This window comes from Topomyia yanbarensis, chromosome 3, assembly GCF_030247195.1.
Source record: "Topomyia yanbarensis strain Yona2022 chromosome 3, ASM3024719v1, whole genome shotgun sequence".
NCBI lineage: Eukaryota > Metazoa > Arthropoda > Insecta > Diptera > Culicidae > Topomyia > Topomyia yanbarensis.
Window position 1 is genome coordinate 248,122,252 of NC_080672.1, and position 27,981 is coordinate 248,150,232.

At 39.2% G+C, this 27,981-nt stretch overlaps 1 protein-coding gene across 1 annotated transcript; it reads left to right on the forward strand.

Annotated features, from left to right (window-relative positions):
* Nucleotides 1–1,303: 1,303 nt before the first annotated feature.
* LOC131691004 (uncharacterized) lies at nucleotides 1,304–21,606 on the forward strand. The gene is made up of 4 exons (XM_058977127.1): nucleotides 1,304–1,538; nucleotides 12,320–12,576; nucleotides 12,637–12,790; nucleotides 21,362–21,606. The coding sequence occupies exons 2-4, from the start codon at nucleotides 12,334–12,336 to the stop codon at nucleotides 21,460–21,462; spliced, it is 498 nt and encodes a 165-aa protein (XP_058833110.1). The 5' UTR covers nucleotides 1,304–1,538; nucleotides 12,320–12,333; the 3' UTR covers nucleotides 21,463–21,606.
* The last annotated feature ends 6,375 nt before the right edge of the window (nucleotides 21,607–27,981 follow it).

The window sequence follows — 27,981 nt, forward strand, 5'->3', positions numbered from 1 at the left end:
GAGAGAGAAAATCACGGGCACATTTCAAGCTAGATACATTGAGATAGGGAGATATCGAAATAGAGAAAATATTGAGATGCGAAGGATTTTTCACGGCCAATCTTACGAAATAATCGAGATAGAGAGGAATATCGAGATAGGGAAAGTTTACTGTTCTGTAGAATGTAATCGACCGACTTGGCCCCTGCCAAGTGCGCCAACCTTATAGTTGTTTTCTGAATGTTTAGCTTCCGTACATACCATACTGCCTAAATTCAGAGAGGTGAAAGCATTTTAAATACTCTACAACTTTGTAATATCAGATTGCGTTATCTCTTACCATTTTACAGATAGGCGTATTACCTTCGTTTTTCTAACTGTTGCCACCCTGCGGCCGAATTGTGGATTTTTGAAATGAGGAAATAAAGTTGCTTTTAGCACTCTACAACATCCTAGAGCATCAAACTGCTCTATCTTTTACCGTTGTACAGATAGGAATATTCCGAAGACTGCATATCAAGAGGACTGGCAACTCTGTACAGAATCTGGAGACAGCAACAGCAACGCCACTTGCGAGTAAAGGTGGTACTTCCCATAGTGATGCACACACACACATATACACTTTTACATTAAGCTTCCTACTTTCAGGCAATAGAGGTGCTGTAACCTCTGTCGCTTGTCGTTTGTATGGGTGTAGGAAAGAGATATCAGTCTTTTTAATATGTAGTCTTCGAATATTTCCTGAAACTTGTAAATCACAGCGATCTCTAGTGGCAATTTTGAGAACCGCATTACCCATACATTTTGACTAAAAATCCCATTACAAACTTTATGTTCTTTAGGGAGGGGTTAAGGTTAACCGAGTTGGACAGCGTCATGTTTTCATCTTTTGGGACGATACTGGGGGACGTAGGTTGCGAGATATTTTTTCATATAAATTGTCACCCTAATGTGCGTTAATCATTAAATGTATAAATTTCGCCCGCATGCGGTTAACCATTATACTTTAGGTTTCAATGCAAACAAAAAACCCGAGCGACGGTTGTTCAGGCACAGCGAAAATTTCTTTTTTGAGCTTTCGCAACCTCGATCGCAAGTAGTTGCTCATCTTATATTTTGATCCATGGAAGCATCACCAACTTTTCATGGCAACAGGAACGGACTTATAATGTTTTATTCCGAATATATCTGAAAGGCAACACGCACATGGAACAAGGTAACACTTGACCGACAATGTATTTGCTATGTCCACAGGTATGTATAGGTATAGATTGTACAACGGAACTGACGGGTATAAGCGCGTAGTGTACGGCATACGTATAGAGTATACCGAGCAAGCAGGATTCATTCACGTATACGAGCGCAACGCGCAATAATTTAATCTTTAGCAGTTCGTCTCGAGTGTCTTGAGTAAACGGTATTGATTATTTAGCAGAAACGTTTAATTTCACTAATTTCTCGCAAGTTCCAATTGTTTTTAAATACATTGTTCTACTTAGTTAATGGTTGTGTTAGACTAGTTTCCTGGCAATTTGATCGGATTGCATACTTCCAGACAGGTGAGCATTTCGGGTACTACATGTGTCTGTCTTCAAGTAGTTAATGTACGGGCTTGGTTCGCGATTACGTACTACGATGATCAAAGCACTATTTTTAGAGGTGCCCATATTCGGACGATTGTTTGATGTGTTGTCGGCTGACTGGTTTAGATTTTGTTCTGTGTATTGGCTGGTTGAATGAACGGATCCACGAAGAAGGTACATGTGTGGTTGACTAAGGGTTGAGGTGGAGTGGGTGTCACCTTTTCAACACACCTCACTCTTACTTTGCATGAAACTCACACCGAAAGCAAACCTCAACCACAAACGTTGCCTGTACAGCCTAGCTAACCACAAGCAAAGTTTAGTGTACCTATTACAGTCCCAGCGGTTAGTGAGTCAGTTAGTGATGCAGTGAAGCTGCCTCGCGTCCACACGATGATTGTCTCTATGAAATTTGTTGGCCTTGTGTATGGGATATGTGGGAAGAGAAGAAAAATGAAATGAATTTCAGAAAAGCGATGATCTTGAAATTGTTGTTTATGTTTATGTTTTCCTTTGCCTCACAACATTCAAATTCCGGTGAAAGGTTGGCAGTGAGGAAACGCGTTAGGCGGGTTGAATTTTAAGATTCATTTCTTGCGTTGGTTTAACGATGGCACGCTGATCGATATAGGTCGTGGCCTTTCTATCCCTTTAAATTTTTATAATGTATAACGGAGCATCGTCGACTGCCCGGTTATAGGTAATACAGCGGCTTATTCAAATGCTTTTTACGTGAATTTGGGTTGGTCTTATTCGGATCTGAAAATCTGATACAACCGAATGAAACAAATATTAAATCAAATATTGACGAACATCAATCCCCTACATATAATTTTCAGCGCTTATAATGCTATAATCGTTTTTACATGCTGCTAATACGGTTTAGTTCAAGTAAGAGACAGACTTATTACACTCAAGTTTGAATGAGCGTAGCACCGACTACACCGGTGTAGTGCAATGTAAAAAAACGAAAATGCCATTAGTTTAGCCATGTGGCTTTTCTATTTTCTTTACATTGAAGACACGTTGTATACTCTTGTATACTGCATATAATCGCATGTCAGACCCATGTAGATAGCGAATCCTATAGAACGTGGGATTATGCTTAGTATATTCCAGTAGAATCGAAGGTTGGAAACATGTCTGTGAAAGAAATTATGTATGTACACGGTCTATTTTGAATTTCCCCTTCTGTCAAGATTACATTTTTAGATAGTTTCCAGAATAAGTGGTAGTCAAGGTCGACAGGAGCAGTGAGAGTATTTGATCGCAAACGTTTAGATGAATTTTCGATACATTACGAACTACCCGAATTTTTCAAACCGTGAACAAAGTTTGATCAGTTGTGTTTTGAGATTATTGATTTTTATGTAGTATTATATTCAAATGCACAGTTCACAACTAACTACAGAGAGTTTCAGTCGTGTAAATATGAACTACTCTTATAATTTAGTTCGTTACTTGGTTTTGGTCGAATTCGCAACTGATCAGATAGACACTTGAAAATAGCTGACACTTTTGTACCACTAGGTTGTGATGTATCGGTACCGATGCGTTGGTGTATTCACATTTTTCCTTCAAATTTTACATAAGTCCAATTGAGGGCTCGTTAGTTGGATAGTCGCTGATTGGGCTATGCTCAATTTATAACAATAAACGTTTATATCACCCTCGATTGTATCACGTATCTCGATTATATCCCGCTTTAAAAAATTAGACAAAGCGCATTACGATTTTTATATTATCTGCCCAATATTGTTCTAGTGTGGACAATTTTTTTTCCATGTGATATACTTACTATGTACCATGAAAATATTGAATAAAAACATTATTTCGCAGCGATTATAGTCTAGACTTTCCCGTTAACTCTCCTGAAGTCGAATAGCGCACTGAATGAACATCGTTATGAAATTCTAGCGAAATCGACTTAAGCAGTCGCCTAATTGTAGATATTAACGAAACTATAGTATGGTTAACCATTTCAATGATGCTTAGTGGCTTCGCTAGCAAATTGGAATAAGAAAGATTGATTAACTCAAATTTCGGAGTTTTTGTACCACTAGGTTGTGATGTATCGGTACCGATGCGTTGGTGTATTCACATTTTTCCTTCAAATTTTACATAAGTCCAATTGAGGGCTCGTTAGTTGGATAGTCGCTGATTGGGCTATGCTCAATTTATAACAATAAACGTTTATATCACCCTCGATTGTATCACGTATCTCGATTATATCCCGCTTTAAAAAATTAGACAAAGCGCATTACGCTTTTTATATTATCTGCCCAATATTTTTCTAGTGCGGACAATTTTTTTTCCATGTGATATACTTACTATGTACCATGAAAATATTGAATAAAAACATTATTTCGCAGCGATTATAGTCTAGACATTCCCGTTAACTCTCCTGAAGTCGAATAGCGCACTGAATGAACATCGTTATGAAATTCTAGCGAAATCGACTTAGGCAGTCGCCTAATTGTAGATATTAACGAAACTATAGTATGGTTAACCATTTCAATGATGCTTAGTGGCTTCGCTAGCAAATTGGAATAAGAAAGATTGATTAACTCAAATTTCGGAGTTTTATGTTGTGTGCAACAAAAGATGGCAATTCAAATTAGCACTACGATGAATTTTCAGGCTTGGTGCTCCGCGTAATTTTTTGGACTTATGGTTAGGAGTGTTAATATCTATGTGTGCGGTGGAGACGGCTGCACCATACTGATGAGCCGGAGACGAAAAGCTGATTATTAAGCCAAAAAATATTCAAGAGCACACCTCGAGATGCTCAAATGACGAAATGTGCACCAATATCAACCACGTCTCTACAAACAATCAACATTGTTCCGACGTCCTTGATGTCATTGCTTTCCAAGGACCGAACTTTGACTCAGACCATTATCTGGTGGTACGTATGATTCGTGATAGATTATTCAGCATAATCGGTTCTAGGTATGTATGACATAAGTGAGCTTGACGAACAAAGCTAAGAACGACTAACTAGCAATAACCTCAATGCAACGACGTCAGTACAACGTGAAATGGAATGGATGATTCCAAAGGGAGTACCAACGTGCGACCTATGAGAAAAACTAGATCGGAAAATCACTACTTTCAGCAGATACACGTCACGATAGAGAACGACATGACAACCGACAAAAAACATCGATGTAAGAAACGTGGATGCGATGAAAAGGTGTTCGCGGAGGCCGAGAAACGCGTTTCTACACCCAAAACTCGGCTGTAATACCTTTACGGTAATAAGAAAAAAATGCTCTAATAGCAAGACATTTCATGCTAAAACGGTCACAACAAAAAGTTTCTCAAACGGCAATACCAACACATTTAAATCTTCTCTGCATCGCACTCATGTTTCATCAATTCTTATTCAATAAATATTATCGCGTCGGATTGTCTGGAAGTGTGTAGCACTTCGCTTGTCATTGTATTGCGCATCAAATGAAGTGAACACTATGTGGACAAAAACGAGGTTCGATTTTCTCTACACGACTTATTCCGTATTTGAAGATCGGCTCACACTCGGTTAGCTTCAAAGCACAGTCAGAAAAAAAACGATTCGGAATAGTGGTGGGGTATTTCGGCTGGTGTTAAATTGAAATTTCTTTTCTATCACGGACGTTAACAGCAAGGTAGCGACTGCACAAAACATGAACAGTCCTTCCCGTCATGTACGGGAAGCAAGACCTATGGTTTGGATCCACGTATCCGAACCGAGGGTCCGGATCCAGACACTTGTCTGGATCTAAGCACCAGGTCTGGGTCTGGTTCAGGTCTGGACTTGGTAGGGGGAAAAGGGGATGGGCTAGATCCGGGTACTAGTCCGGATCCAGGTAACTGGTCCAGATCCGGGAACTGCTTCGGATCTGGATCCGGGAGGTCCGGATCTGGCAGCTAGGCCGGATCCGGAAACCGCCTAAACTTTTTATTCCACTATCCAACCTACCCAGTAAAAAATCCATAATTCTGGCTGGTTTCTGCCAATATTGGGGCAGATTCCAGCCTGAATTTGATCAGAGATCCGCCAGGATTCCGGTTGGTTTGACTCGGTACTAATACTATCATAGAAATCTACCGAATTAACCTACATCCGAACAGAGCCGAGGTTGACACATACTGAAAAAGTGTTTGATTGTGTGATGCGCATACATGAACAGCAACCGAAATTCGCCATTCCACCGTTTACTACTTTTGCGGGAATATGAGTTTAATACCGCAATGCGCAATTGCGTGGTCTGTTACCGAAAAGACAATAGAATCTTACCTAAAAGTAATAAAAACATACCCGTCGGATTTTGGGTGTAGGAACGACGAATGAAATTCTTATAATGACCACGTAGCGAACACAAAAAACTGTTGAGTTCATATAATCTATCTATAAGAAGGACCATAAACTCGAGTGTAATAACTATCGAGGTGATAATGATCACTTACACTGCCTATAAGGTACTCTTTCGTGTTCTGTTTGGCAGAAATAGTGCTGCATTCGGTAACCGTAAACCAGGGCCCTGCTAGGCAGCCATTTTGTCCTAGCCAACATCTGCCTTTGTGCTGAAATCAAAACAACCCAATGCTATTGCACGGGCGACATGGGCCTAGAACCGGCTAGGCCCACATATGTTGACTACTGTCAAAGTCTGTATATCTCAATAGCGGATGACAGGAGTGACACCCCCCTGCCGTAAACAGAAAACCTTCCAACACGGTCGCAAGCACTCATATTCGACTCTCTTTCCGTGTAAGTTCTCACACTGGGACAGCAACATATACAGTCAGTCATACTACGTGAGTGTCTTTGCGGAAAAATGACATTGAAGACTTTTTTTTTTCAATGGGTCCAATCTGAAAAAGAGAGCCTCTTTTTGTTTACTTTCTCTTCCGCGAATTACTCGATCACCTTTCTGATTTCCCTTCAACTCTATGCATAATAAGCTAGTAAAAACCTTGGTCTTTCGAAACATACTGATAAATGTTTAAAAAGTTTTATGGTTTCGCAGTAATAAGCGAAAGAGAAAGCGAAAAAAGAGGGCTCTCATTTGCAGATTGGACCTAATGAAAAAAAGTTTTCATGTTCTGTCTTTTTGATCTTTTGCTCCCTTGGTTTCGGTTCAGCTTGACTGAAACCTCTCGATGACAGTCAGTTTCGAAAATTATTGTCATTAAGTCTGGCAAAGGAAGTGTTAAATTCTCCACGATTCATGTCTAGAATTCAATATTATAGTTCAAATATATTACCAAATAAAAATTGGCTTAATTGCTAACCGAAGATTGTTTGAGGAAAATTGTACTTCAATTTCCGTCGTATTTTGGGAAAGAGTTGTAATAGAATTACGCACATTCTTAAAATCATTCGATGTATGATGATGGAACATGCTAAAGCCGCGTAAAATGCTCATGTAATGTAATATTTGATAATATAATAGGTATTCGTTCTGTTTTCTATGGGATTTCCTAATAATATAAACCTGAATTTTGTCATTTCGCAGACTAGAGTATAGAGAAGATAGAAAATCTAACCTATTCCCAATAGCAGTAGGCAGACTTAAAATGTAAAGAAATCAAAACAAATAAGTTTTTAGCTTTTTAGTCATGTTGATGTGTTCGGTTAGTTTAAAAATGTTCTTTATCTGTTGATAAATATGGTCAACCATATACCACCAGCTCAAAAAGCATATAAGTATCTTTCAAGTTCAAATATCAGTATAGTAGTTTTCGATCGAATTTAAGGCAAGTGCGAATAGTCAATTAATACTGGCTAGTGATTGAATCGTATGGTGTTAATTCAGTGAATAACTACGCTTGTTGAATTTGCGATGTAGACAAAACAGCGCGAGGTAAACAAAACGAGGGATTGCCCTTCCTATGATGATTCTCAGGGATAGACCGTTCCAACATCAAATTATGGTCTTGTCAAATTTTGGTCTTGTCAAACTGCAAATGACGTGAAAACCCAAGATGATACCAGATAAGGTATAGGCATACGTAAAGCGAGAGTTTTGGTTTTACAATTGGCAACATCTATATTGCGTAAATACTGCTTTACTTCCAGAAAAAAGAAGTTGTTAAAATCGAAATTAATTAAAACAATGTTTTATATATAGAAACTAGTGCTTTCAGCCTTTTTGAGGTCCTCAAGGCGTTTGCCACCATTAATATTATTGTACACACATGCATGCACCTCATGCAGATTATCTTGAATCTGTTTTGCGCTTGTCAAATCTGCCACTCTTCTTATTCTTATCTGGACACGCTCTTCTTCCCTTTGGGGCAGACCGTCGAAACAAAACGGAAAGAGACGAATTTGCATTGTGTTCTCACTTGACTCTGCTAGTGCAGTCTGCGCTGCGTGCCGTCACTTTTTTTCACTCTCCTTCGTCACTGCTGTTGGCACTCACTATGCTCAGGTTTGGTGGCTCAAGTTCTCTCAACTGAAAAAGACGATCATTTTGTTTTGTGACCGAAATTTTACGTACATTTTGATGAAAAAGTGATAGTCATGGCAGAATGCTTTGTTGACAAATACGAATGTGTGTTTCGATAAGGACCTTTAACATCGGACCAGATTTACCCGGCGACAAATTCTGGATCGATTTCTGTAATACAACTTGCGGGCTTATCTATTTGTGGACTGCAAGCCGCACAACTCAGTGAAACGAAACGAACATTATAATTGAACGTGGCGTCCCCACACAACTGATTAAGGTTCAAAGAACTTTCGGGGAGCGTCTACACGAATTGAACGCTTGATAGTATGCGTTGGAAAAAATGCGTTCAACTTAGTCACCGGTTTATCCATATAAAGCATTTATTAAACTCTAAAAGAAGAAAATGAGTCGATTTATTAGATTATCAGGATTCAAATCATGCAAAATAGTAGGTGGAAAAACAATTAACAGGGTGGAATGGTGCTTTTGAAAAAGTTGCGGTGATTTTTCGTCACACCACCACACTGTCCCAGGGCACGCAACACAACTGCGTTGTGATAAAACAACAGCCACTTTTTCAAAAGCACCATTCCGCCCGGTCAATTGTTTTTACACCAACTATTTTGCATGATTTGAATCCTGATTATCTAATTAATCGACTGATTTTCTTCTTTTAAAGTTTAATGAATGCTTTATAGGCAAAGCTGTACACAATTTTTCCTACGCATACTACCAAGCGTTCAATTCTAACACATGCTCAAAGAAAGTAACTTGAGCCTTAAGCAGATTCATTGGCTACTGTATGGGTAAAGAACATCGGAATAACCGGAGGGATCTCTGACTCGTTTGTGACAGTCAATGAAGTGGGAGAGACGTTTGTGCCACTATAAACTAAGACAAGGAAATGTATATGCTAGCTGGAACGGCAGTCCGAGTGGTAGTAGACAGACGACAAGTTTATATAGCTTGGAATACTAGGGATATGTGGTTATGATTTTAGCCTTGCTTGAGGTAAAATGCATGATGGGGCTACGAATAATACTTTCTACGGCTGTCGTAGCGATCGAAAGCCCGGTAGCGTGCGAACGCGTACAAATCCTATGAAATTGTCATTGGGCTATCGTGTCCTCGATGTATTTAAGAAAAAAGGCTCGACAGCTCAGTGATAGAGAATGGCACAGAAGAACGAAGTATACAAACATACTGATGGAAAGGTGGAAACCACGGCAGACTACAGTAATCTATTCAATATTGCAGAATCTGTAGATATGATGAACAATACCAAGAACGATGCATCGTCATGTCGTACGACAATTCCGCACCGACGACTAAACTTGTTTTGTAAAGCAATACTCACTCTGAAGTAATAAGGGTATCACAATCTGAAGAATTGCTGAAAATAATAGTGCACCTTATACTTCAAGAAGGCCCACATTGGAAAGATTTTTATCTTTCTGACTGACTAACCATCACTTTTTATTGATTTGGGTTAACTTTTTATTTATCCACTTTTTGTTAGTAGGGGAATGTGTTTGGTTGTCGACACTTTTGTTTTTGGCCCACAACATTACTCCAATTGAACAATATATGGGAATAAGCATACCAATGGAAAGCTAAAGGCCTTTGCTAATAACTTATTAAATAAATTAATTTATTCTGTCAACTTGAAAAAAATTATTAACAATATAGTAAAATGATTTGAAAAATGTGGTCGGTTGTCGGCACCCTAAGAAAATTTACTAAAAATTGGAAAATATGAGTGATAATCATCAAGATTCAAAGGGAAAAGGAAATTATTCATTCAAATAACCATCAAAGGCATTATGAATATTCATTCTTAATCATAATCATAATATGTGTATGTGAAAAACTAGTGCGAATATTACGCACTGTTAAGGCACTGACGGATCGTATTCACTGCAATTGAGTTAGTTTCAGGCAGTTCATTTTTTACCAAAGCGTCAGACAGAACAGATAGAGATCAGCCAAAGGGGGTGGTGAGCTACAGGGTTAAACTCTCCCCCTTCTTACACCAAATTGTCTGGTCGTGACAATCTGGTATATGCACTGCTACCTAGCGGTGTAAACACGACCAAGTGGGCTTTCTTCATGTAAATGTAAACCGGAGGTCGCCTTCCTGGTTTTCAGAATGGTGCCAAAGATCGATCTTCAATGTTGAATCACAAAATAGAATAAATTCACATCGAAAATATTCAATGCGCATACTTTTACGATCGATTTACTTGTTTCTATAACACTAAGCAAATCATCAAATAAAACTTTTAAGTAGAATTTCACTTGTTCAAAAAATATATTGGTTGTAGAACAGAACATTCGAGTCTGTTTGCTTCAGCAATCGGCACAAAAAGATTTTGCCAATATAACACACAAATATTATTTATCAGAATGTCCATGTCTGGTTTCTGTCAAAAGCTACAAAGGGGTGCCGACAACCGACCAGTGCCGGCAACCGACCACTTTCCCCTAGACACACATTGATTGCGCGAATTTCTTTTATTTTGATTTGAATATATCACGCTTCAAATATAACACGCTAAAAAACAAACCAACTGAGATGTAATCGAGATATCACTGTACTTTTTTGCAATATTCCAGCGTAAACACGAATAATACGATGAATCAGTCAAAGTATTCTCTAAAATCAGACTTGTTATTTGCTCACACAATGTGCCACAATGAGCGAAATACACCGATGAAAAAAGCAGCACAAAAACACTGCGATGTGCAGAACGGCCGCACAAAGAGAAACTTGATAACGAAAAAGAGAAAGATCTGTGCACCAAGAGCTGCACAATTTCGTTCAAAGAGTCACCTTGACGAGCCACTTTTTTGTGCCTCCCCTCACTGGCAATCAGGTAGGAAGGCTATTCAAATAACAATTCAGATAAATGTTGATCGGAAGATTGTTTTTAAAATGTTTTTTGGTTGCCTTCTCTGCTTCCGTGCGCGTGGGTCCAAGATTCATACTAAAGGGCCTCTTTATTTCTACTCTTTGAGGTGTGCAGCTATGGAGTAGAATAACGTATGGGAGCAACACACATCGGAGTGAAGAGGTTTATTGTGTAAGAGAAGAGCGGTGGTTCGCATGAAAAGTACAAAGAGCGTTTTTTATTCTTCTCTTTATTTGCTCTGAGGTGCATTACATCCCTGTCTAAAATATTATCAATAGAGGAGACCGGGGCTAGTTGGTGGTGTTTTCAGTTTTCAATTTTTACCGCTTTGATGTAGGTAGATCTTGCAAAATAGAACACGCGGCATGAAAGAGCAGACTGTTGGCAACATCTTTGATTTTTTTTACCCCGGCCCCGGGGTAAGTTGGCGGTATGTGAGAATAAGCCGAAAACTAAGCAAACAAATTGAGATGCGATTACTTCAAGGGTCATTTTGTAACGTGCTGAATGTCTTCTCGAGCAAACTGTATATTAACCGATATTTGCTATTATATTTCAGTTTCATTACCCCGGTATTTTGACTTTGACGCGTACTCCTTATTCAAACGCAAATTTTCGAAATTCTTTATGTGATTGGCCGGAATAAATATCTCCTGCATTGACGAGATTTTCTTACTTTGGAGTGAATTCCAGAAATAAATTTTTTGATGACTTTTTTGCACTGTAAATAGTACCGCCAACTTGCCCCGCGTGCAGCACCGCCATCGTACCCCAACCGCATATTTTATTAAAAACTATTTAAAAAATAACTTGTTTGTTGATAGATGTAATATCTATACGGATACTGAAAGCTCTTTTCACGCGCTATCAAAAATATAATCATTCGGGAAATAGATTGAAAATCACTCTAAATAACGCGAAGTATTTAAAATTTAGAAAATTTACTTGGTATGCTCGAAAACACAATATCACTCACAACTTCCACCAAACAAATCGTTTTGCAACAAAAACACTTTGGATAATGGGTTTCACATAACTTGAGCTACATAAGAAGAGGCAGCGCTGTATGTCTAATAGAAACAGAGAAAAAGGGATTCCGCCAACTTACTCCAACCGCCAACTAGCCCCGGGCTCCCCTACTCATTGATTCTAACAAACGAATCATAATGGGACTAGCATTCATATGTAGGGGCTGTTAGTTGTCCAATCAAGTTCATGAACTTTTTCAGTAGTTATTGCCGTTCAAAAGTTGTGAAGAATATCTCTTATGCTATAGTTACTATATACCATACTATCTATACTATTATACTAAACTTATTGGGGGTACTGTATAGAACAAATCTGTCTCCAACTGGCTTTTTTATTTTAACCGTATTAACACTACGTTCTACTCCATCTACAGGAATTGAGTGAAGAATGGCGGAACCATTGCTGAATTCATGTTGCCGGTGTTACTCCCTGAAGACTGGATCAATCATTTCCGGCGTGATGGGAATCATTCTGTCCATTATTTCAATAATTTTAATTTTTACAACGAGAGTGGAATTTAAAACAATACTGATGGATTGGTTACCACAAAATGTGGTGAAAATTATTTTTGCATTGAACCTTTGCATGACTATTCTGATCTCATTGATAATGATACTCGGCGTAATCAAGGTGAGCTTATTCCGCCATTGCAGTAGCTGATGAATTGTTATTGGATTCTTTTTTTCATAGAAAAATCACTACCTTATGATGCCTTGGGTGATACTTGGAATAATGCTGGCAATTGGGTTGCTAATAAGTGTCATTTATACTGCCGTTGTTTTCTTTATCGATGGATTCGTACTAGGTGGTACGCTATGGATCATCATTGGTTTAGTGTCTGTCGGTAAGTTCCAAAATTGTATAGAAAATATTATAATTGTGTGACATTAACTCAGAAGCACTCCCGGAGCATCAAAAAGCGACATTGATGGCCAATGTGGTCATAGCGATAGTACTATAGTATTTACTAGCACTGCACTTGCACTCTTCAACCCCAAACTCCCGATCCGGAACTGCAATCGAAAAAATTATGTGAGCGTTATACCGTTTTTCTAGAACTAAGTTTGTACAAATCTTTGAGGAAATTGAGTGACATTGGTTGACCTTCTCTGAGTATATGTAGTGACCCAAGTAGCAACTGAAGTTTTATGATACTCTTGAAGGAGCTCATAAAACTTAGATTGCTTTTGTGGTGTGATATAAAACTACTTGTGTACTAATGTTACTTGGGGACATTGGTTGACACATACATATAGTGTCTATGGTTGCCAATCAGTCCCATAAAAATAACCCCATAGAAAATGGGACAATTATGCGATCATGAGCAGTATACACATACAGACATTTTTCGATGTCGACAAATTGAATCAAATGGTATAGGATACTCGGGCCTCTGGATCTCGGTTTGACTTTTGGAGAGATTGCTTAGCTAAAAATTATCGTTAAATTTAAAGATTTTCATCATTTTCTCTAACCAAGATAGCAAAATTTTATTAAACAAACTTTTCATAATATGGTGCAAAAATATTTTTTTTGAGAATGGTAACAATTTTTTTCTAAAAAATTGGACAAAAAGATTAGTCATGGTGCTCAACACTAGAATGAAAGATATGGATACTTGAAGCAATGTTGTAGAACAAAACAATATTCTAAAAAATCATCTAGATAAATCGATGCAAAAAGGCCATTTTCGAGCAAAATTATCCTATGTTGAAAAAAATCCGCATGATATGAATATCAATAATTTTTTATCCTGAAACATGCGATATGTATTGGAAAGTACTGCTCATTTTATAATGAAATTTATAATTTTTTAATGAAAAAATTTGTAACAGTAAGTTGACGACAGTGGCGGAAATGATAGAAGACGGCGGATAAATTCACTAATCCGCAGATGTTTTTACAACCGAGTGCTTTCGAACTAAGTCCGCAAAATCGAAAAGTTCTTCAACGAACCGCCCTTTAAAAATCCCTTCGCTTTAGCGGCAGTACGAGTCATCGTACTGCGAAAGGGCGTTTTAAAGGCCCGTCCCGGCTTGATCCTCTCAGGGCAGGTTGGGTAAGAGCTAGTTATTCTCCAGGGTGAGATATGCGGAGACGCCATCTTGAGCCAGCGAAGCTGTCAAATTCTTGATCCATCCGAGCCAGTCTATTTCTTTTTGGGAGCACTGCTAGAATTTACTAATGGAATTTAAGATTGCCATTTTGTCTGCATTTCCCTCCGCATATCTCTCGCTGGAGGATAACTAGTAAGAACTATCTAAATAGGCTTTAAAACCCGAATAAAACAAAACCGAATATGACCTTACGAAAGCTAAAACCGTTATCGATTAACCTAGCACTAATTTATATTTGGTGGTATTTCACTTTCGAGTTGGATTTATTCCATTGATTTCTTCCTGAACCTTAAACGTGCACGTTTATTATCAATAGTTCGATCTAGCCTGTATTTACAGTAGTTCCCTAAACTCGACGATCGCTGGTTCACAAGATATTGTTGACGCCGGTCGTCATGTCATGCGTTGTCGTAACTCTGGTCGTCTACCAAGGTGCTTCTCGAAGAAACACGTGTCGCACGCTAGCTCGGGCTTGGTAAACAAAAATGGATCTGATAGTAATATTGGCTTTGAAGCTAGAGCAATATCTTGCACTGGCAATATTTCTATTTTGGCTCCAATTATCTTCATATTGTTGATTATTCCTACTCGCGAAGCAACTATATAGCAAGAGGCCGTATTTCTGATACGTAAAGGTGGTAATATATACTTTTTTCTTCTCCGCCACACTATCTTTTGGTGATTGGATATCGATGATAATACCATTTTGTGCCTCATTAATATGAAAGTGAGAGCCATCATCAGGCGGAGATTTTAATCATAAAAATAGTGCGATTAGAACTTGGCCTGCGGGCGTTTCTAATTTCGGTTTTATCTTATTTTTACCAAATTAGTTTCAATGCCTACCACTTCACTAGATGGTAACGCTGGGATTACTCAGTGGTTAAAATAAAAAAATCGTTCGGAGAGTTTAGATATAGCATTTCTAGTGAAGGATTTCATACCTTAAAAATTTGCCTACTTTTTCAATATTGATCAATACTTCAACCCCAATTTCACTAGTGTTGGTGTGACATAATTAGCGTTTTTTCTATTTTGCAAAGCTTTTTCATATTTGGAATTTACCACATTATTCTGAGGTAGTTGTTAAGTCATTTTTGGAATTATGCAACTACAAACAAAAAGTGATAACAGAAATGATGCTATAACACTTATGATAACACAACCAAATTGAAACCTTTGCATATGCTATCGATTAAATATGTATGCCTGAAGCTTTGGGACGGACCCTTTCTGATTTTGGAGACAGTGATAATTCGTTTTTCTCAATAACATTCTCCGGACTATCTTCGTTGAATTCTCTACATGAAACTACTGCTCTTTCAGTACGATCATTGATGTTATATTGTTTTATTATAAAATTTATCCTACTTTAGCTACATAAATATATTCAATGGAAATTGTTATACAGGATAAAGCATTATTTCTGTTATCACTTTATGTTTGTAGTTGATAATTGCATAATTCCATAAATGTTTCAACAACTACCAGAATAAGAATTCCAAATATGATTCACATTTGTAAGATAAAGAAAAATGTTTTCTATTTCACACCAAAGGTGCCTATACTGGTGATGTGTAAATGTAGGCAAATTTTCAAGGCTCAATATTTTTTACTAAAAATACTACATGTCAGGTCCCAAACAGAATTTTTACAAAAAAAAAAAAATTGTTTTCTGCGCAAATGTAAGTAAATGTAAGTCCTCTTCTCGGATTCTTTTATGCCCGGCGGACCCCTTCTTTCAGGGCGACCTTGGTGCTCCTACCGGAATTTCGGATTTTCGTTTCACAACAAGAAAAATATAAACAAACAAATAAAATTCTAACTTTACCGTTTATTCGTCCACCGAAACTCTCCTATGCTGGTCGTTCCTTATAGTCCGCTGCTGCTGACGACGGGAAGGCGACGGTTTTGTCCGACAGGCCGGGACTACAACGGCCGAGTTCTCCCGGATTGTCGTTGGCTGCTCCGGCAGCGGTCCTTGGCGGTTAGCTAGGGAGGTGAGCTTGGCTCCTTTGTTGGTACCTCCCTAGCGACGTTGACGAACTATCGCCGGATCAACTTGCTCACCGCAAGCGATCCCGGAAGTCACTTCAGTGCACTTCCCAGGGGAACCTTTGTCCACCCTGCTTCGTTCTCCTTGGCTATTAGCTATAGAGAAGAGCTAGGCTCGTTCGACTTATCCTCTATAGCGAGAACGGTCGATGTTCGGTTCCTTGGGTTTTAGCCGGGGACGCAAGAATGCTCCTTTACGGTTAGCTGTCTCACTTCGGCAAACCAACACCACTCACTTCACTAGTGCCCGAACCACGGGCCGGCACTATTCGACGGTTTTATATCGCCGTCACACGCGCGCACTGAATCCTTCCTTCTAGTGGCGGAGAACTGTCCCGAAAAAAGAGAACACTTATCTCGACGTCTGTTTGATGCCGTGATCTGTCACTTTCTGATATTCAACAATTAACAATTTTGCTCGAAATGGCCATTTTTCATTTCGCATTTCCGGAACCTATAGATTTTTTAGAATATTGATTTGTTCTACAATATTGTCCGTACTTTTCCAAAGGAGACGCTACGATTATTTTTCGTCGCAGCAAGATTCGTAGCGCTATTCGGCGCACGATTTGTCACAATGTATTTCTTATGGGACGAATGACACTTTAACAAAAGGTGGTGCAATTTTGTGTAAAAACTTTACTGTAAATAAAACTTACGAAAACCTGAAGCGTTAGAAGCACAGTTTCCAGTCAGTTTTATTGACAAATTCAGTTAAAGTAAATAATTAGCACACATTAAACTTGATTAGGTTTTAGGTTTTTTTTCGGCTTTCGTTTGGTGTTAAAGAATGAAAAAAAACTACAAATGAATTTACAAATACAAATTTTCCTCTGGTGTGGCTGTCAGGGGCGGAGATGAAGAACGAAGAGATTGCACACGCCATGGTTAAATGTGGTTCGTGTTCAGGCTTTCGTTCTTCCAGCGAAGTACTCAGAGAAAACGGCCGGCGGGTGCAACATGGTACTCAAGTCAGTATACAGACGGTAGAGTGTCCTAACATGTTGGTAAGATCCATCCTGTTTGTTTTGTTTTTCTATTTGAATGAATGATACATTAAATACTCGTCAATTTCATGCGCACTTATTCTTGCGGGGCTTGCCGACGGGAAAATGACCTCGAAATGTACCGCTAGATCTCTGTCATTCAGAAATAGGTCATTGGGAAATCGGCAGAGATAACACCTCCAACATTCCGAAATCAAGTTGTTTGCATAAGGAAGCCAGAACATATGCAGATTTTTTTTTTTCAATCGCCGCTGGCGGCCAGTGGGATTTGGAAGGTTGACACACACAAATATACACATCCTTCCTGCTAAAGTTGAGCACTGTGACTTTTCGAACATATAGTTTTTTGGTAGAGCCTAGTGGGTACACTATTATCCCTATTTTCTTTTTCATAACTTTTCAATGAAATAAAATTATTGTTTGCGAAATTCCCTACTTTGCCGCGAATTCGAGCTGTAATAGTTGTGCATAATATTTAAATCCAAATATTATCGTTATTTTTTTTTACAATGGAGAAGACCTATACGTCCTAGCCCAGCACACGTGCTATTGGTAGGGTCCAATCTACCACACGGGGTGAATTGGGGGCGTGTCGGGCTCGAATGGTAACGCTGCCATTAATACCGACTAAACTCCATTGGCCTCCGCCATCATTCCTCCCAGGAACTACCTCTCGGTATTACTTCTGGGGGGATGGCTGTACTAAATGTACTCATTCACCCTCACTGTATGAGGCTTACTTGGGTGCTCTCTCAATCGCACTTTGATTCACTCTCAAACACTCCCACATGAGGCTGACTTTTGTGTTTACCTTTTTCGTTCCTTGCGAGGCTGATTTGTGTGCTCACCTTACTCATTCCTTGCTAGGCTTACTTTTGTGCTCGCCCCACCCATACCATGTGAGGCTGACTTGGGTGCTCACCCTATCACCTGATTCATTCTCAATCGTGCCACTCTATTGTACCTTTGTCACTCCCCCTGGCATCCCATGTGGGACATTTTTCTTAAGCCCCACTTCTGACATACCATGCGAGGCTGACTTGTGTGCTCACCTTTTTCATTCCTTGCTAGGCTGACTTTTGTGCTAGCCTGTACCATACCATGTGAGGCTGACTTTTGTGCTCACCCTTAACATGCCGTGTGAGACTGACTTGGATGCTCACCCTTTCACTCCTCTGCCACGCCATGAGGCATCGATAGCTAAGTTCCAACATACTACGCTACGACCCTCCCGTCTTGGCATGAGGCAGTCCACTTATACGCCTATACACACACTCTTCTGTCTTGCTTCGGGGTGGCTGGGTTTACCCCTTACGCGGTTGCCAGTCGCTGCGCCAAACCTGCCTCGGCATGAACAGACCATTAGCTCTCTTTTTTGCGCTTGGCCTTTTTCGCTCCAGCTAACCAATCACTAGTTAGCCGTGCCCGTCGTCTGTTGCTCGGTTCGCCAGATTACCTGTAGCCTACTGGCAATCTGGATGGTAGCAGCCGAGACTGCGTTCCACTTCTCCACCGATTGACACATCCGCTGAATAAGGGTATCAGGGGTTGTGTCCCAGCCACAGACGTCAAGCATTGCTCTTCTTTCGACGTCGAACCGATGACATACGAACAGTATGTGTTCGGCAGTTTCGTCTACCCCTGGGCAGTCCGGGCAGGCTGGGACCTCCGCGTGCCCGAACCTGTGGTGGTACTGTCGGAAACAGCCATGGCCTGACAGGGATTGTGTCATGTGGAAGTGAACTTCCCCATGGGGTCTTCCCACCCAGCTCGATATGCTAGGTATCAGCCGGTGGGTCAACCTACCTTTCGAGGAGTTGTCCCACTCACGCTGCCATCTGGCGACCGAGGTCACCCTGGTGCGCTCGCGGGCTCCCCTATTTCCACGTAGCTCGAAGCACTCCTCATCTCCCCGAATGACCAGCCCGACTGGCATCATGCTCGCTATCACGCAGGATGCATCGTGTGATACCGTGCGGTAGGCAGATATCACTCTGAGGCACATCACGCGGTAGGTGCTCTCCAGTTTCTGTAGGTAACTGGTTACCCTCAGTGCTCTTGACCATGACGGGCCGCCGTGCCTGAGGATAGATACGGCAACGCCTGCCAGTAACCTACGTCTACTGGCGCACACCTTTGAGCTGTTGGACATCGTTCTCGATAGAGCCGCAACAGTAGTCGACGCTCTCTTGCATGTATAGTCGACATGGCTGCCGAAGGTCAGCTTGTCGTCTATAATGACTCCGAGAGACTTCAGACTTCGCTGTGAAGTGATCGCGACTTCTCCCACATGGATAACTGCATGTTGTGCTGACTTTCGGTTGTTGACGATAACTACCTCCGTCTTATGATGAGCGAGCGCCAGTCCTCTCGCGCTCATCCATTCCTCCACCGTGCTGATCGCGTGTTCTGCGGTTAGTTCTACCTCAGGAATTGACTCCCCGTAGACCTCCAAGGTTACGTCGTCGGCAAAGCCGACGATATTGACCCCAGGAGGGAACTTCAGTCTCAGAACCCCGTCATACATGAGGTTCCATAGCACCGGGCCTAGGATCGGGCCCTGCGGGACTCCGGCGGTAATCGGAACCCTTTTCTGACCGGCATCGGTCTCGTATAGCAGTACGCGGTTTTGGAAGTAACTTTCCAGGATCCGGTACAGACCCACCGGTAGGCTAAGCCGGTGTAACGAGAGCGCGATGGCATCCCAGCTTGCGCTGTTGAATACGTTCTTCACGTCAAGTGTCACTAACGCACAGTATCGAATACCTCGCCTTTTTCGTTGGATCGCTATCTCGGCAGTATTTATCACTGAGTTGAGAGCGTCCACTGTGGACTTACCCTTCTGAAAGCCAAACTGGTTGCTTGACAGACCGTCCGTACCTTCCGCGTACGGGGTTAGCCTGTTGAGGATGATCCTCTCAAGCAGTTTGCCAGTCGTGTCGATCAGACAGATTGGTCTGTACGCCGATGGGTCGCCCGGCGGCTTCCCGGGCTTCGGCAACAGCACCAATTTCTGCCTTTTCCATCTATCGGGGAAACGGCACTCGTCAAGGCATCTCTGCATAGCTAGCCTGAATATGTTCGGGTTCGCTATGATCGCTGCCTTGAGTGCGTTGTTTGGAACTCCATCCGGCCCTGGAGCTTTGTTCATTGCTAGGGATTTAGCCACCGCGAGTACTTCTTCATTCGTCACTGGAGCCACCATTTCGGCCGTGCCCGCACTGTCTCGTAGTGCGGGTGGCCAGGGGCTTGTGGCTCGAGACGGGAAGTGTACTTCGAAAATCGTTGCCAACCGGTCCGGAGACCGTTCTGGGGGTGAGGAGCCCCCTTTGGTCTTGGCCATCACAATCCTGTAGGCGTCACCCCACGGATTCGCGTTGGCACTCTCACACAGGTTGTCGAAACACGCTCTCTTGCTGCTTTTAATGGCCTTGTTAAGGGCCAATTTCGCAGCGCGAAACACTTCACGGCGGTTCTCTCTTGCATCCTCGGTGCGAGCTCTTTGCATCCTACGTCTAGCTCTGAGGCAGGCTGACCGTAGAGCTGCAATCTCGGCACTCCACCAGTATACCGGGCATCTGCCGTTTCTTGGCAGTGTTTTTCTCGGCATAGTGGCGTCGCACGCGCGTGATAGAACAGCTACCAGCGCATCCCCGCTTAGACTGTCGGTGTTGGCCTCCAGTCCCAGGGCCGCGGTGAAAGCTTCGCTGTCGAAGTGATTGGACTTCCACCCGCGTACCTGACAGGGCACAATTTTGAAAATTATCAAAAATATATTTTTGATTTGATAAAATGTCTACTAGAGCTACAAAACAAAGCAGTCCATGATTAAAAACACACAAAACTATTATCTTATGCTGTTTTCGGTTTTAGAGTCGAGTGGCCCTAGGTTCGCTCTAATGTTCACAACATCCATGCAAAAGTGACAGTTCCGAGCAAACCTAGTGCAGCTCTGATCTAAAAACGAAATTAGCATTAATCTGGTGAAATAGCTAAATAAATTATTCAGATGCACAACAAACTTTAATCACAGTAGAAAGTCATGGCAGCTAGTTGCGGTATGCACGAAAAAAAGAACTTTCGCGACCAATGAATAGTGTCAGGAACTATGAAGGTCGATTTTCCGAACAGTTGCTTAACCTTTCTATTTAGAAAGGTAAAACTAACACAAGAGACTTATATGTGATATTACAGAATTAGTCTTAAATTAATTTGGTTTTCCATTTTTTTTTACAGTTGTGTATACCTACATGTGGGCAGTCGTGTATAGCCACTTTGTCGAACAAAGGAACGAAAATGAACGTGGTCGATACTCCAAGCAACCCTACAGACGATAATTACATAGTACAAAAAAATGAAATAATATTTAAAATTAGAACATGAATTCGCCGCATACATGTTTGTAGATATTTACTAATGTGTAATAATTTATTTGTAGCAGTACGAAAATGGAATAACTCATATTGTTAAGTTTTAATACTCGATTTTTAACATTCAAATACGTTCTAGTGGTGTTTTATTTACTTTTTGACATTCCGAAAGCACTATACATTTCACGAGAAAGCAGCAGACCAACGATTAAACTCGACTATTTCTGATTCGAACTAAACTTTGCAGTTGTGTTCGTTTTATAAATCTCCATGTTTGTCACTGACAACTAGACCATTTTGGTTAAAGATCAATTTTTTGAAGATCGTAGGAATTTTTGCATTACCACACAATAAAATATGTTGCAAAATATGATTTTTTATTCGCGAAGAACGCGCATCGAAAAACAGGTGCTATAATTTACAAAAGCGGAAACCTAGCGTGAATGGTAATACAAGAATCAAAATGAATATTGGAGTGCTAATAAGTTGTAAAAAGGATGGGTTGGTAGTTTCAGAGACCTAACCGCAATGAAGTTGAAACACTGAGGTGTTTCCTGTTCTAACTTGTGCTGTAAATTTCCATCGGAATCTCCAAGTATGTTGTTTGTTACTATGTTTTGATTGCCGCAAGATTATACTGTATCGATTTTATTGGCTATTTTCGCAAACTTGAATGAATGAAAATTGAAAGACGGATAGGTATTCTAGAGTGAATTAGTTATAAATTTAGAACGGAAAACTAGGACTGGGCAGGCTCATATCGACATGTTCGAAAGGAAATGTGAAGAATTCTTTACCGGCGTCGGCGGCAAAACATGATGATGAGTTATGTTCTATCAAAGATCATGTAATAGACTTGGGTGCGACGCCCAACTCCTACTTAGCAGAAGGGAAAGGATTCTTCACATCTCTTTTCGATCATGTCCATATGAGCCTGCCTATTCCTAGTTTTCCGTTTATAACTGATTCACTCTAGAATACCTATCCGTCTTACAATTTTTATTGCTTTCGTTTCGCTTAGCCTTAAAATTTGCCGAAAATAGCCAACTAAATCGATACAAGTATGTCGTTTGGAATGATTTTTTTCTAACTCGCAAAATAGCAATCTCAATCAAAAATTGTAGCTTTCTCAAGAGCATGCAATATATTCGCGCATGAATTTTTATCTAGCAGAACCATCTTAGGATTGAAGACTATGTAGTCTTCAGTAAAATCATGTTCTAGGTTACTTTTCTGTTCGTATATTATAATCTGTTATGCACCCTCCCCCATTAACCCATTATGTCCTAGCGTATGAAATTTCATACGCAAAAATAACACATTTCTGGATCATACTTGTTATACAATCAAGGCGTTTCCAAACTTCTGGTCTTCTGTAAACGGTAATTAATACCCTATAATTTATAATGTGTATGCTCAAAAATCATTTTTATAAAATTCCATTGTGTCAATGTTAGACAAAATTCCAACCAAAATATGAACAATACATATTATTAAAATTCTCTTCTAAATCACTAATTCTTGTTTTGGATTGAGAACGAATGGCCATGAGAGGTGTGAAAGATGTGGCTTCTGCTGGTAGTTCAAGGTATGAAATTTCATACGCTAGGCTGAACCGATATCTTTTTTTCCTAAGGCAAAATTATTTCCTCTTTAGGACCCGAAGGGGAATCACTACTTTCTCGATGATTTTAACGTTGAATCAGCGCATTCGAGGTTAACAAATGCTGAATACGTTGCAAATCATGCCTGGTTCTAACCAGAATATTTTTCATGTAAATTCTTCTAAGAATATGCTCTTTTTCTAAAAATAATTGAAAAGATTGAGGGAAAGATGGTTTGATGCAACGGACGAATCACGCGACGAAACGGCACGAAAGAGGAGAGAAGTGTTAAAATCATTCAAAAAAGCTGCTAAATTAATGATCTCGCAAGGTTGAAGATATTATTCGATTTTATGCCAAATATAAGGATATTAGCCAAAATTTCTCTGTAATGATTTTTTGATACCCTATCAGAAATTTCAAACGTTAGTTTTTTGCGCAACAAAACGTTTCAAAGAGGTCATTTTATTTTTCCCATACTTAATTCGGCATAATATGAGGGCCTGCTGAACGAAGTATTTTATAAATTATCAAAAGTTTTAATATAGCTGGGTTATAATGGGTTAAAAATAATTTATTAGTGGTCCCTTAAGAGTAAGAAAAGTCTAGAGCCTACTGCAATATTATGGTCTGTGCTATACTTTTAAACTAATCGATTATTTCAATTAATTGGCTCTTGCCATTAATTGATTAAAATTACTAACTATGTATAATATATTTGCTATTAATCGATCAATCGAAAATATGGCATTATTTGGCAGATCCATCTAACACCAATAAACTAGTCTGATCAGAAAATAAATTCAAAACCAGCAACTTCTGCCGGAGAAAGTAAGTTCTAGGTTTAAAATTTTCCGTGTTATATTACAGAGCTGCCATAATGTAAATGAAAACACCAAGTCTTACTATTTTTGAAAAGGTAATTTTTCATAATTATTTTTAGAAAAAAGTAAACACCCAAATAATTGAATCAAAATATGCGCAGTTAACGGGCCCGGTGAAGGCTCCGATGTTTCCGGTACATTGATGATCCATATTGCGGATGGACGGACAAGCGGACGGCAAATGGCGAATGACGATCCATTACGGATTCCTAGTATGATACTAAGAAACGCTTAGAGATCCTGCTGAACGAATCGCAACAATTTAAACAAGGGGAGGGGATATATTACACTTCACCAGTTAATTTTAACTACAGCACACGGGCGCCTGATATTGAAAAGAGACCTTTGAAGTTCTTAAAAAGTTGAGGGTTTCGAAATTATGTGATCTTTACGTCAGAAATTTTTCGAACATTTATTCTATTTAAAAAATATAAATTATTATAAATGTAAAAGAAAATAATCTGCTTATATTTTTGAACTTTCAATAATTTATCAAACTTACGTTACATTACAAACCCCCCCCCCCCCCCCAAACCAAATTTCTGGTTACGTCACTGTTCTATAATAAGCACGCACAAAGTTAGATAGCAAACGCCAAATGCAGCATTTTCAGTCGATTCCGAATGAGTTCTTTCACTGACATCAATATCCCTTTTCGAAGTGATCGTGCAAGAAACGATAGAAAATTGTTTGAATATTTTGTATTGCCGAAAACTGTATTGAAGTTTGATGTTTGTAGACATGTAAACATAACTGATTTTACTATAATCTTTGAGAGGATATTGCTGTTTACTATAATCTTTCAGAGGATATTGCTGCTTTCAAATTAACCGGCTAAAGTGTATTCTAATTCATTGCGGATACGCCTCTGACATTACGCAGCCAACCTTTTTGGTTAAAATTATCTTGAATGACTTTCCGATGTATTTTAAAGAACAAACGCCGAAGAAGAATACTTCCTAAGTTCCTATTTATCATATAATGGTACAGGGGCAATATTTCAAATTAACCAGAGCTTCAAATTTCAAGTACTTGATAAATATTATTCACCAAACAATATCCATTATCCACAATCACAAAAAACATTAATAAATCGCAAAATAGATAGCCGATGTCGATTTCATCCTACTGTAGGTATTGTTACCGCGAAATCAGCTGTTCCTTGCAGCTTCAACAATTTAGTATAGATTTTCATATCACTTCAGTACGTTTGCAGCTTTCGTGGATGTAGGTGTTTTCCGCTCCACTATCTTGTATAAGTATAGAATCCGACACGAAAATATGCTTCCACGTGGTTTGATGTAGACGGAAGATCCAACAGGCTATGAATATAAAATTGTTTTTGCATCGAGTTTTCCATGAGGCTTGTAAATAGATGATATATATGCGAAAATTTAGGGCCGTCGCGATGTCAGTTCTTCTCCTCATTGTGAAATAGTTTTTCCTCATGACTACCAAAATCCGATTATTTTGAAATGTTGCACAGTGTATAGAACGCAACGCACGCAAATGGATGGCTCTGGCCTGAAGCGCTGTTGTTTGTGTTGTCGCAGTTGTTGTTATTGTTATTCATTAGATTGGTTTAAGGTTGGACAGAGAATGAGCAAAATTCGCAAACGAAAAAAGCAGTTTTTTCCACACCGTATGTCAGATCTTCATAAAAATCAATAAATGTAGAATGTTGTTACAGTACTGCTGATTGACTTTTATGAAGATCTGACATGCAGTGGGAAAAAAACTGCTTTTTTCGTTTGCGAATTTTACCCTTTCTCTGTCCAACCTTAAATTTATATGAAAGAAATTATCTCTCGCTGCAATAAAATTTAGAAAGGATCGGTTGTAGCTACGGACCCTCTAAAAATTCTAAAGTTTATATGGAAATTAGCTTGGAAAACTGGGTGACATTGAAAATAAATACTCAAAAAATCGTGGTGATCAATCAATTAATGAGAACATTTTTTATTCTGCCTTTTGGTTTCTGAATTACAGGTTGGTTATTGCGGTCATATAGGAGTTTTCCATATAAACTGTTACAATCGTAATACTTCGAAGGCTAAAAATTTATTGAAATGGACATCAGATTACTTCGAAGAATCTGTGATTGGACAACGGTGCATCCCAATCACAGATTCTTTTAATATATTGTCCACTATCAACAATTCCAGAGGTCCAGGGTTAAGCATATTCCAGAATTGTAGTCACATCGATCCTTCGGTGATGATTGAACCGATTTTCGCAAACCAAGTTCCAAATGGAGCGTAGGATAACCAACCAATTTTGGACTCCTAGGGGAAGTGAAATTACGTTAACGTCAATAATATCAATAATGCCTATGCAATACATGCACGTGTCTGCTCCAAAATTACTGTTCTTGAAAAAAACTGTCAATGTATGTTTTATACATTGGCATACGCTCGAAAATTCACTTTTCGGACACTTACACAATAATTTAGATAGAACATTACAATGAAACCTTTTCAAACACGTAACATGCATAATATCAAACCAGACAAACTAATTGAATCAATAAAAAATATTACAATTGGATATTTAAATCCAAAAAAAAAGTATCACTTCCACCGGTTCATCTTGGCTGTCGTTGAAATATGAAATGTGATTTTTTTAACTATGGTTTCTGTTTAATTTTGAACAATTAGAGATGAGCTAATGATATTAAAACTTAATAGACAACCCAAGGAATGTAATTGTTGCATCAAACCAAACAAATGCAGAGAAACCTGGCAGTGCAGAAGGCAAACATATTAACACGATGACGTAATTTGTAACAAATGTCGCGTGTTGATCTACTAAATGGGCTACTAAAAAACAATGCCTGAAGAAGCAGATTCACGTACCAATATTTGATATGAAGATTTTCAGAAAACCATCTGAGTAGAAAATTGAATTTTTCCGAGTAGTCGCAACATACAAATATTGTTTTATTTGCGGGTCTTTACGAAACAGAGTCATTGTTCTTTTTGAGATGCGGTTTAAAGTTTTTTCATCCCGAATGGAAATCGATGTTGTAAGGATCATATAATTGAAAATCGTTTGAATGAAGATGAACTCCGACACCTTTGTATTAATTGAAATGAAAGCTCTAGAAGTGTGGACGAATTGATACATTATTTTAATTGTTTGTCAATAAATACTGTAACTGCTCTAATGGATTCAGTAAGTGATTATTCGCTTTCAGAGGAGCGTCTCCAGACATTTACTGGCTTGAAATGGGAAAATACTATTATTACAACTCCTGAATATGCTTGTTTTAATGAGAAACTCATCTCGAAATATTATTAAAGCCATTGTTGTATTTGTTTTCAAATTACGCTCTGGAAATTCTATTATGATCATAGCTTCAACCCTTGGGAGGAACGAGAACAACAAGCGTCCGAATTTAGTAATTTTGTGATTGAAGCGTTCGAAAAAGATGTCTTACTAAATAGTTTTGGGTTTCAAGCATACTTCGGTAATGGCGATAAAAATTATCGGCATCACTAATAACTGTATCTTATTTTTGATGGAACATATATTCAAGCTTCAGTAATGACTACTAACGCAGGTCGTATTCTGGGCAGCAGAAGAAATCACGTCTCAAAATTACACCACATATATTAAAAAATACTTTTCTATTCTATGGGGAGGCATGATAGTTGGATATCGTTGTAGTAGGCAAACCTCGTCTTCATAAAGGTTTGATATATTACACGTTCACATTGTTTTACAAATATATACAAATCAACAACGCGCGTCAAAAAGCAATTCCATTAAGATTGAAAAATTTAGATAAGTACTTAATAAAATTTAAATGTGAAGAGAACAATATTGCAAAAATTTCAAATATTTTTTTTGCTTGAAATCCTTTTCAAAAAATCAGAAAAAAATCAAACTATGCCTCTTAATGTATATAACAAACGTGATCTATTTTTCAAATTTTTCCAACAGAAGTTTTTTTTGGAAATAAAATGAAACTACAATCGAAAAAACCACGCTAGCTT

Coding starts and splice junctions, on each gene's coding strand:
- LOC131691004 (XM_058977127.1), top strand. CDS start 12,334: ATGGCGGAACCATTGCTGAATTCATGTTGCCGGTGTTACTCCCTGAAG. Junction 12,577..12,636: donor TGATACTCGGCGTAATCAAG/GTGAGCTTATTC, acceptor TTTTTTTCATAG/AAAAATCACTACCTTATGAT. Junction 12,791..21,361: donor CATTGGTTTAGTGTCTGTCG/GTAAGTTCCAAA, acceptor TTTTTTTTACAG/TTGTGTATACCTACATGTGG.